This window comes from Metschnikowia bicuspidata (genome assembly GCF_001664035.1).
Source record: "Metschnikowia bicuspidata var. bicuspidata NRRL YB-4993 chromosome Unknown METBIscaffold_4, whole genome shotgun sequence".
Taxonomy (NCBI): Eukaryota; Fungi; Ascomycota; class Pichiomycetes; order Serinales; family Metschnikowiaceae; genus Metschnikowia; species Metschnikowia bicuspidata.
The window spans coordinates 1,287,013-1,298,138 of record NW_017387734.1 but is presented as its reverse complement, the minus strand read 5'-3'; the positions used below and the strand labels follow the sequence as shown (position 1 = coordinate 1,298,138).

At 46.2% G+C, this 11,126-nt stretch overlaps 5 protein-coding genes across 5 annotated transcripts; 2 read left to right on the top strand and 3 right to left on the bottom strand.

The window, feature by feature from the left end:
* The first annotated feature begins 7 nt into the window (after nt 1–7).
* On the top strand, nt 8–3,238 carry ZCF31 (Zcf31p). Its single transcript, XM_018854940.1, has one exon. It carries the CDS (start codon nt 64–66, stop codon nt 2,938–2,940), a length of 2,877 nt encoding a protein of 958 aa, XP_018711150.1. The 5' UTR covers nt 8–63; the 3' UTR covers nt 2,941–3,238.
* A 297-nt stretch (nt 3,239–3,535) lies between these two features.
* Nucleotides 3,536–4,492, top strand: METBIDRAFT_78954 (uncharacterized protein; the record flags this gene model as incomplete). Its single annotated transcript, XM_018858974.1, has 1 exon — nt 3,536–4,492. One exon carries the CDS (start codon nt 3,536–3,538, stop codon nt 4,490–4,492), a length of 957 nt encoding a protein of 318 aa, XP_018711149.1.
* Nucleotides 4,493–4,573: 81 nt separating this feature from the next.
* ARG11 (Arg11p) lies at nt 4,574–5,422 on the bottom strand (the record flags this gene model as incomplete). Its single annotated transcript, XM_018857647.1, has 1 exon — nt 4,574–5,422. The coding sequence occupies one exon, from the start codon at nt 5,420–5,422 to the stop codon at nt 4,574–4,576; it is 849 nt and encodes a 282-aa protein (XP_018711148.1).
* A 544-nt stretch (nt 5,423–5,966) lies between these two features.
* On the bottom strand, nt 5,967–7,415 carry METBIDRAFT_32599 (Endonuclease/exonuclease/phosphatase). The gene has a single exon (XM_018856096.1). The coding sequence runs from the start codon at nt 7,394–7,396 to the stop codon at nt 6,380–6,382; it is 1,017 nt and encodes a 338-aa protein (XP_018711147.1). The 5' UTR covers nt 7,397–7,415; the 3' UTR covers nt 5,967–6,379.
* A 2,351-nt stretch (nt 7,416–9,766) lies between these two features.
* Nucleotides 9,767–10,537, bottom strand: RPS15 (40S ribosomal protein uS19; the record flags this gene model as incomplete). Its single annotated transcript, XM_018858973.1, has 2 exons — nt 9,767–10,182; nt 10,525–10,537. The coding sequence occupies 2 exons, from the start codon at nt 10,535–10,537 to the stop codon at nt 9,767–9,769; spliced, it is 429 nt and encodes a 142-aa protein (XP_018711146.1).
* Between the last annotated feature and the right edge of the window lie 589 nt (nt 10,538–11,126).

The window sequence follows — 11,126 nt, the reverse complement described above, 5'->3', positions numbered from 1 at the left end:
CCGCCGCCTCCTCCTCCTCCTCCTCCTCCTCCTCCTCCTCCTCCTCCTCCCATCAATGGCTCAATGCCTCCACACATGCCTTATCCTTTCTATCCATATCCTCCTCCGGGTGGACCACACGGGCCGCCAGGCCCATATAAGCCGCGCGATCTGTACGACCTATATAATTACGGTGGAGCTCATCGAGGACACCCAGGACCGCATGGGCCTCGAGGACCTCACAGGCCTCCTGGCTTTCATGAGCCATACGGTCATCATGGCCCGCATGGTCTGCATGGTCTGCATGGTCCGCATGGTCCGCATGATCCACATGGTCCGCATGGCCCGCGTGGCCAGGCTGGTCCTCATGATCAATATGGTTCTCGTGCTCATGATGAACATTATGGCCCAGGGGGTCCACGTGGCCCTCACGGACCTCATGATCATCACGGTCCTTATGATCCACATGACGCACGTGACGCGTATGACTCTCGTGGTCATGAATCATCCAGGTGTCCTCCCCCACGTGACCTGCTTTCTCGTGCTCCAGATGGTGTCAAGCATGTATCGCTCTTGGAGAGAACGGGCTCTTCTAAAGAGACCAACAGACTATCGCCCTTTATGTACGGCCGTCTGAGCACACTTGATTATCACGAAGAATCAACTCCCTTGGAAAAAGGGGCTTCAGAACACACCAAAGAATCGCATCGCCTTCATCATGGCGCTGGTGGACTTCATCAGCCATCGGCCTTTCGCGGTTCTCATTCGACTGATGTACATGTAAGACCCAATCATATGCGCAGTGATTTCGAAGAGTGCCACAGAGAAAAGGACCAAACCCCAAAACACGAGGATAAGAACCTCAGAAACGTGTCAGACGTGGACCGAGAGCAATACCCTCGCGATTATGGTCCTCCAGGTCTTCATGAATACCTTGATCCACACAGATATTCAACTGATGGTGGCTCTACAATATCTCGAAGATCACGTGAATCATCGAGTTCTGCGTCTGCAATAAACCTAGATGGTCAAACTCGTGGCTCGAGCAAGAACATGGATATTCCGAAAAATAAAGTCCATCCACTGGGTCACTATAGTCAGCAAAATGATTCCCCCAGGTGGATGACGAGTTTTGGTGATAATATGAGTAGCTCACTTCGCAACGCAGCTGGAAATAGCAAGCTTCCATGGCCGGAACACAAGGAAAACCCGACCATGGAAAATGCAGCCACTGCTCCATCCTATGCCTCGCTTCCAAGTACAAGATCTCCGTCGCCTAATTCGTCTCGCCCAAGCGATACTTATGCTACAAGCCGTGTGGGCAAGGACCACGATAAAACTTTTGGGACACGAAGAAAGACACATTTCAAATCAAGCGATCTCCTAGAAAATGACCTCCCGCCAGAAGAAACTCTACTCAGTGCTATTGACTTTTACTATGTAAATCTTCACCCGAATTATTTGTTGCTTCCTCCCAAAGCTCAACTATTCAAGTGGTTCCTGCCAAGCTCCGAGAGTTCAATCTATCATGCTATATTGGCAAATGTCTGCAATAAAAAGAAATTACCAGCCGACCCAAGGGAATCATTTTGGATTGACAACATGTTTCGACGTTGGGATGATCTCAATGACTTCGGCATGCTTCTTTGTTACGGTCTTACTTGCCGAGCATTTAGCGTCAGAAGTAATTCCAAATCATTGTCTGCATATATGAGTAACATATCTCTCATTGTGGAGAACAATCGCTTTTTCGAAACATTGCAGATTAAACGTGGAGATCTCAACCCGAGAAAGACATATGAAAGAGAATGTGTAATTCGCGTGATATGGGGAGTATGGAGCATACAAACATTGGAGAGGCTAAGAGACGGTTATCCATATGCACCAGCTCAAACAGACTTTTACGCGAATAGCATTGGGAGTTTGACTTTTGCTGAAATTTCTGCGAGCATTCCTCTCCCCTTGTCTAGCACTTCATTTAACGAGCTAGATGACTCACGCAGATTGACTTGTGAGTCTCTCATTGCTAACAATATGGATGATGTGAACTGTGTCATCAAAGCTATTCTGATGCTCAGAAACACATTAGATAGAGTTGCATCTGGAGAATTCATTCAGAACGAAATTGTGAAGGACAAAGCATTTGAAAATGTGTTGAGGAATGAAAGCTACTCAATAAAAACTGGAGTCATCATTTTGAATGCTTGCTGTGTGAAAGCTAATATGATTTGGCGATGCTCGAATTTGACCCAGAATCTCTATTTCATGAAAAACGTGATGTTATTTGATCGCTTGATGGTTCTGGAAACTACATCGAGTGGAACATCTAAAGTCGCATACCCAAGAATCGACTTTATAAGACAACTATCTGAAAGTGATTTGATGAACTTGGAGCAATTGGGGAACAATATTGCCAATATGAGTGAATTCCAGTGGGGACGCGTCTTGGATATGATGAATGAAATCAAGCAGATATTTGAGATTCTACTTCTACATATGGGTGTGAGTCCCCTCAACGCCGAAGCTAACACTCCTGTTCATTACTATACCCACACGTTCTCGATCAATCACCTAGAGGAGTATGAACATGCTGGAAATGAAGAAGATGCTTTTCTCAAAGGTAGTGAGGTTCTTGATCTTTGTCTGAGCATTCTTATCGCGCTCACTGCAAGTTTCATCATTTTACGATGTTTCGCCCAGATTACCAAAGTTGAAGGCGGATACAAGGTGCTCCATCTCAAGCACTCTACTAGGAGCCCTGTTTTCTTGCCAAGTACCAATTTCCCCGATGTCGCTCCTTTCTTCGATCATGCCTGGCTTGCTTCTTGTTTTGAGAAAGCCGCACGCGTGCTCAAATTCCGTCTACAACACTGGGCGAGTGACGAATTTCAACTTGAAACAGTGTCGAATATTCATGGAATCGGCCATTGTATGGAAGTGATTGTCGAACGTCTCAAATAGATCATTCAATAGCCTCAATTAATAGCGAGTTGCAAAGGCCAATTATTACTTTACCAAGGCGCGCCATGTTATAAATACTTGGGACTACTTGTTGATATCGTCAACACTGTAGTGTAGCATTTGCTCACCTAGAGAGAGTGGACATCTTCTTCCAGCCCCCAAGAGCCTGTTTGTTCCTCATAAGTGTTCTACAGTATCTTCGCTAGTATGTACCCATATACCATACGGGAGGTAAGATAATACCGAAATGATATGCGCGACGCCCACTATACTCTTATCGGAAGCAAAATTATTACAGGATGGCAATCATGTGTGAAATGCTGAATCATTTTTCCCTCAATCCTCCCGAGAAAATGTTTATTCTCAATTCTGAATATCACCCTCTTAGTTTTTTCGAACAGATTTTTCTGTTGCGTACCAGCAGGCTCCTGTCTGGTGTTGATCATGTGACTACAGAGAATCTGCAATTGTTTCTGGTTCACAGAACCTTAAACGCTTTTTTCTTCCCTGTATTTGAGCTTTCTGAGTAGTTCCCAAATTTCTCCAAGGTCTTCTTGCATTTGGAAGAATCAGTCCTGAGCTAACCATCGCCATCATGATCAATGTCTACAGGCCTGTCATGGCAAACCCTCCCGCAGCAATCTCCGTGGAGTCGCTAACAAGAGATGTCCATTTGAAGCCTATACACTCACACAATGACTACTGGCGCAAAAGGCCATTTTTGGATGCATTGCTGTATGGATGCATCAGTATTGAGGCGGATATCTGGAGGTTCCCCAAAAGCTATACAGTGACAGACACGACCACAGAGTCAACGGCCAAATTCGACCGGGATGATATTTATGTTGGACACAATCAGGTGCACTTGAAGCCCGAAAACACACTTAGAGACCTATATCTTGACCCATTGTATCGCTTTCTCGAAAGCGCCAATAACGATCACTCGGAGCCCATTTTGGGCGCGGTGTCCAAAAAATATGGGGTGTTCTTCGACTCCCCGGAACTGACGCTTAATTTATGGCTCGACTTGAAAACAAACGGATCAGACACTTACTTGGTCTTGAAAAGTTACTTGCGGGAGTTCACAGAAAAGCAATATTTGTCCCATTTCAATAATTCCGATCTCCAGCGTGTGGAGGGGCCGGTCGCGGTCACCTTGACTGGCGATGTGCCGTGGGCTTTGATTGAGCTGGAGGATACAATATATGACATTCGGAGCGTTTTTCTTGATTGTCCGTTGCATCAATTGGTGAGTGCCAGTGAACAGGATCGGCAGAGATATGGCAGGCTCTGCCTTTTTGCCAGTGCTTCTTTGGAGCAGTTGATTGGAACACGAGACTACGAGGCCAGTTTGCGCCATGATTTCGGCGAGCCACAACGGGCCATGTTGAAGGAGTTCTTCGATGCGGCCCACGCCGTGGGGCTCAAAGCCAGAATCTGGGGCGGCGTCGACTGGCCCGTGCACGTGAGGAACATGCACTGGAAAAGTCTCTGGGAACTAGGCTGCGATTTGATCAACGCCGATGACTTGGAATCAGCGGCGCAGTTCTGAGTCCGCAATCCGGGATGCGAGTCAATTTGAGTCTTTTTTTTGTCAATGAAGTCGTGTGCAGTGGCATGGCGGGTCCATGGCTCAGAAGTGGGTCTTGAGGTACTCGTAAGTATAGAATATGACAGCGTTGGCAGGAATCGAACGCACCAACGTGATGCCTAGTCCATTGTACAAATTGGCGACACCCCCCGGGCGGCGGACCAAGCTCCGGAGCACGCTGGAAAAAGACAGATCAGCCGCCAGCCGGCCGGAAATGTGCGCGGTCTGGATGTTGGACTTGATGGTGTCTACAGGAAAGATCGACAAGTTGAAAAGAAAGCCGGCCGTGGCGCCGCTCATGAGGGAGTTGATGTTTTTCTGCTCCGGCCACAAGCGGTTGTACCAAATGGCGGACTTCTCGTATGCGGCAAACCACACTGCCGTGCCGGCCATTTCCCTTAGAAGCGTCGACGATAGCCCCAGCCAGAGCCCGGCGATTCCGTGTCTCTTGATGATCTGCGACAGGATGGACCCATACGACTCATGGCGCGTTTTCTCCAGAAGATTGGCCACCTGCAAATTACACTTGACCAACTCCACGGGCGTAAGCACAAACGATGCCGCAAACCCGGAAAAGACTCCACTACAACATATAGATAGCATGGACGAAGACAGCCACGGCGTCAGCTGCCGCAAGAACTGTTGAGCATACTCATATGCAGAAAACAAAATGGCGCTTTCCAAGCAGGCGCCAAAAAGCGGGGCCTTGAGCCCTTTGTAGAATCCAAGCACGCCCTCCTGGCGAAGAATATGCGAAATCACGCTGATGGTAGACCGAGTGCCGTGTGCGGACTGGAGCCGCACTTTCACGGTATCGAAGGGGAACTCGATGAATTTACCCAAGCATCCTGCAGCGGCACCATAGGCAATCTCCTTTGTGGGGTTGACCATTCGAAGAGACTGGGGGCCAGATTTTGGGGGAAGAGATGCAGGTTTGGGATCGCAGATCTGGAAAGGTTAGGTTTTTTTTAGGCAGGTCTGCAACATTGGGCGTGCGCATTTGGGGCCAAGGGCCGGAGATGGCTGGGGCCAAAGACTGTTGATCTGGACAGAGGTTGGTTTTTTTTTATCTTTTCACTTGGGCTTTTAGAAGTATGGTTTTTTTTACTTACGGATAAGCTTTTTGGATTACAGTCCTAGAAAACATCTTTCATCAACTTTGTGGTTTCGGAAAAGCCGGACACATTCTTGCCTTGTGTTTTCGCGTTCATCAGAAAGAATGAAGAATCGGTAGGTCCCATGGTCAATAAAAATATACGTTCAGACATATCGCACATTTTTGATCATGTGTTGTGAGAGAAAGGGCATTAGATTGCTTCAAGAGATTGAATGGGTCGATTATGGAAGTGCTGTAAGATATGACCGGATCCTCAATTACTACTGAACTGGGACGCGGCAGGTGCATGATCTAGAAAGGCCGCACCCAGCCTGGAAGTGGAAACCAAAAGTTTCAAGGTGTAAAGTCCAGTGTTTCTGAATCTTCCAGCTCATCAAAAATATTTGAAGTCAGGCTTACATTATATACGTGAGTCTTTTGGGGTGATACAAGTTTTTCGCCCATTGAAGCTGTTCCAGTTGGGCGATGTCTGTGGATATAGTGATATCCTCAGGTTCCGAACATTTTTCGGAATAGCTCCTATTTGGAGCTGGTGCTATTCAGAGAAGAATAAGCAGTTTAGAGCATAGGCATACTCTGGCCAAGCGCGAAGGCCGGCTCTTGCATCACAAGACAATTTACGCATAAAGTTTTGAAGCGACGTCTCCACACTACTATGGGAGCAAGGGCAATTTGCATGCTTCCTGCCAACTGGGTTCCGGTGGGTTACTAATTTTTCTGCAATAGAAATCTCAAAGCAATTCGAGATCAGCCATCATACAAAGATGATCTGATGGATACATGCCCACCTGGGGAATGGATCCATACATCTCCTCGGCACGAGGCATGCGAAGTAACCCCAAAAGCTTGACGTCTCCAGCTTCCGAAAGCTCCTCAAGGGTATCCACCCCTTTTTTGTCGTCTCCAGACCATCTGCAAATAACAAATATATAGTCGAGAAGACCTCGGTTATCCGGGCCCCAGAACGAAAATGGCGGCTCGTTCCTGTCATTGTCAATCCCGGAATTTCTCAGATTCACTAGATGGTAGCCCACTGAATAGAGCGATGTTGCACGCAAGTCAATGCGGTTATGTGCCTGCTCGATTTTCGCTTGTATGGAAGAGTCCCAATTGGTGTCTGGGCTAAACTCAAAAGGCTTGGAGACCAAAGATTGGTATGCAGAGCTACTAGGACCAGAGTTGAAGTCTCCGGCAAGAAACGTATAGCAGTCTGAATATCCGTTTTCTGCCCCAAGGCTCTCTGAGAATTCCTTGATGCTTTTCATGAGGGCGGCGGTTTGTCGTGTTCGACTTTTTGATTGATGTTCTCCACAAGGAAGGTGTGTGTTGACAATGATGAGCCCGTTTCTCAGAGGCTGTGAATGCCCTTCCAAGAAATCCTCGTTAAAAGATAAACACATCATCATCACACAATGACGGCCATGGTCATTACCTGCTAAATCGTTTGACGTCAAGACAGAGTAGTAGCTTTGTTCTTGTCGAACCTCTGAGAACAAGTTGTTTCTGTAACATACTGCCATAGTGTTCACTGTGTTGTGGTACAGAAAAACCATCGAGTATCCAAGCATGCCGAGGCGTTCTTGAAGCTTCCGTGTTTCTCTCCTATCAATCTCTTGTAGGCAAACAATATCGGGTCGGTAAGTCCCAATCTCGTGCGTTAGAATAGGATACCGAAAGTGAATCATTGGAAAACCATTAGAATCCCGAAAACGCCAGTGGCCGCACAAGGCAAAAACGTTGTATGTCATAATAGATATTTGTGGACCATTATTTATTTCAGACTGCTGCACACGCAATGTATTTCTGTGTATGTAATAGTCACTGAAATCACTAACACAATACCACGGGATTTTTCTGCAATGTGTGTTTTCCATGGTACGTGATACTCTAGTTGGAATCCGAAACCCCCAAACTTGAGTGGAGATCAAAATGTTGGAACCTTTCAAGCTCAGGGAACTATCCGGATATGTCTCTGTTGTCTAGTCTGTATAACGTTTTCAGGTAAACAGTTTCCAAGTGTCCTAAATTTCGATTACAGTAGCAACTATGCGAATGGGAGAGTTTCAGTCCAATATATTCCATATTATATATAGAGTGTATCATGCCTATATTTTACTATAATGAGGGAAGCACGGCCCGTTGAAATCCAGCATTGTCACCTATACTTAGAACGTGTCTGAATAATCCAGACTCCAGGTCGGCCTTCCTATCTTGATGATGGAGGGCTAGGGCCCTGAACCTTTTACAATAATAACATTCAATGGCCCACTTTTCGAGAGTAATAGACCTCAAAGGTTTGTCCCTCAGTTGAAGATCGCTGAAAATACAGGATACTCATAAATTAGCCATACAGAACGAGACACTTGCTACGAGACCTAATTTTTTTGATGTTTTCGAAGAATCTTTGTTTAATGCTCTATTAATTTGTTAAACAACGTGGAGCCTGTGACATTGCATCAACATGCATGCCAGTTTCTAAGATTGGATGTAGCACCCAACTCCTTTGTACGTTGTTCTGTATGGAATAGTTCGTTCAGTACCATAGGTTGCATTCAAAAGATATCATGTCGAAGAAAGTTTTCGAGGTGCTAATTTTTTTTGAAAGATTGAATAATCAATACATTGTCTGATAAATATCATCTACAAAACACATCCTACCGATACCCCGCCGCATCCCTCTACAGCACGTGAGGAGCTTCAGATATACATTATATTGTTTACTGCACCAGAGTTTGCAACTCGAACTAAAGTGATACATTTCACTGATTTGATATATTCAAACAGAATAAGAAGAAAAGCCCCATTTAGCTCGACAGTACTGGGAATCGAAGAGCGAACCTCGACCAACCAAAGCACAGATTCAACGTCTTTTAAATTGAATTTTATGAAAATAAGAAAGAGAGAATACAATGCAGTCTGTGTCGGCTGGTGGCCGAGTACTTCCTTTGTAACCATATGCCTCATGCGTATTGGCTTCCAGTTTCTAGTTGTAGCGTTCAAGCGTGATTTTATACATGAAACTGTGAATATCTACAATAGACCAAGAGTGTGGGCATGATCAGATGTTGACTCCTGTATGTGGAAATATTGCAGAAGAATAAACCGAATCCCATGTATCTATGAATGAAGACATCTGATATAAGCTAAGCAAAATATTTCTAGGCTGCAGCTCCCTCACTATACTTCGAAAGCTTCTGAAAAATGGACTGAAATTACCCGGATTTATTAAGGCTCGTAACCTGCGTGCCCACAATCAAAATGCCAAAATTGCTCAATCATCACGTGGTTCTGATTGTGGCAGCAGAACAATTATCTTCGAATGCCATTGTCTTCAGCCAGTGATCTTGTATTCGGGTAGCAGTCCATTTCGCATCTGTTTCGAAAGATGCCATTTTTAAAGGTTTATTGTAGGAGTTCTCAGGACCATAATATGCCTTGGCTTTCCCGAATACAAGATATCAGTAGACCTTGTATCCTAAGCGAGCGTCTTGATTTGAACCATATTCCAATTAAGTAAGGCGTGAATGTATCGTCCTGTTTGCAATATACGCAACAATTGAATCTGGTAAATACGTATATTGCATTCCACCAAAATTAATTATCAAATCCCTTTCGGCAAGGTTAATGAGGTTTTATCACCACCCGCTTTCAGAGGCGGAACCTAGCCAGTATTCCGCAATTTTCAACTCGACGAATAGAGAAAGCAGAGGAGTGATTCGTAAAAGCTTTGAAAGAAACGGGTGGACGCCAGTAAGAAAGAACCAGGACGCAGACCAAAATGCGAGATGGAGTCACAGATTCGATGAATGGGTGTTAGAAGAATAGGCGAAAAAAAGACGAAAGAAGTGATAGAGAGGAGATACACAAACACATGGCTGCTGAGTCTAATGAACACAGCAAGACGGAAATAGACAAACACACAGGTGCAGCAGCATGAATAGAAGCACTTTTCGGAGTATGAAGTTTTGGGGGCCTACTCTTGTGAATGTAAAGCACTGTTCCAGGCAAAACCCAAAACACTTCCAAGCAGCAACAAAAGCAACACACACTCCAGCTACAGCTCAGCATTCTTAGCAATGATTATTATACTATGTATGACAGGATACAGCCCTGGACGCTTATCTCAATGGCATGAATCTGGCAGAAGCGTTACCGGCTCTACCGTGTCTGACTGGGGTGTAGGTGATGGAGAACTCACCCAAGTAGTGGCCAACCATCTCTGGCTTGATCTCAACGGTGTTGAAAACCTTACCGTTGTAGACACCGACCATGGAGCCAATCATCTCTGGAACAATAATCATGTTTCTCAAGTGGGTCTTGACAACAGCTGGCTTCTCGTTGGCTGGGGTGGCCAACTTGGCGGCTCTCAACTTGGCAATCAAGCCCATTGGCTTGGCACCCAAACCTCTGGAGAATCTTCTTCTGACTCTGGCACCGCAAAGCTTGGTGAACTCCTCGGTCTCCAACTCGACCAACTTGGCAAGGTCAACGCCCTTGAAGGAGAAGGTCTTGAAGGTTCTCTTCCTCTGGTTAGCTAGGTTTGTTAGTATATTTCATAAGTGTAGATGGGAGAGAAGGGGTTCTAAAGGGCTAGTGCTGGTACAGTATTTTGGGCGCCTGGAATGGCACGTGTGGCAGGGCGGGGTTTCTTTTTCGAAGCTGGCTTTCTATGTCATGGATTCGGCAGCCACTCGTGCTGGCGGTTTGTGTTCAAGCGGGAAAAAGTGTGTATTATGGAGGACGCTCTGAAATCACCAGGGCCATGCAAGCCTTCTGTTTCGGCTCATGGAAAGGGCCTGCCAGCAGACCCAAGTAGAAGCGGCGCCCCCAGCAGCATCCGTCCCAAGAAGCCCATATATGAAAGGGGGTCACATACTAGTCTCAGCCATGATTATTGAATGTATGTGGAGTCTGGAAAAATCCGTAGCAAGAAGATTGAGGTGAAATGAAAATTTTGCTGGAGAGTGCAGGGCTTTCGCGGGCGTGCACAGGGGCACAGCGGTGGTCACGTGACGCGGCCCGGCTCCCGCGTCGTGGGTGCACGGAGCGCGCCGCACTGGGGAAGGCACGGGTGTTTTGCCTGACAGTGCAAGAAGACGTCACGTGACACCGTGACTGTTTTTGGCCGCGGCCCGCCACGGTGGTTGGGCCTGAGCACGCGCCGCTAGATGCGGATTTGCGGGTCCAGAAAACCACGTATATATGGTCCTGGCTTCTGCGGCTTTTATAAGCTGTTTGAATTTTTATTTTTTTCTGTGGAGGGACGAAAGTCGTGGCCTTCTGGACTAATTTCAGGTCCTGAACAGGCCTTGCCCTGAGACCGCGCGCTTAGACGCATAGGAATGAAGACACGAGCAAGGAAACGAAGAAATTAAAGATAAGAGAAACATAAGAATCAGAGAGCAGAGAAACAAAGAAGTTGGAGAGCAGAATCGAAGATATCAGACAACAAAAAGCACCCTCACGCTAATTTAAAAC

Coding starts and splice junctions, on each gene's coding strand:
- ZCF31 (XM_018854940.1), top strand. CDS start 64: ATGCCTCCACACATGCCTTATCCTTTCTATCCATATCCTCCTCCGGGT.
- METBIDRAFT_32599 (XM_018856096.1), bottom strand. CDS start 7,396: ATGACATACAACGTTTTTGCCTTGTGCGGCCACTGGCGTTTTCGGGAT.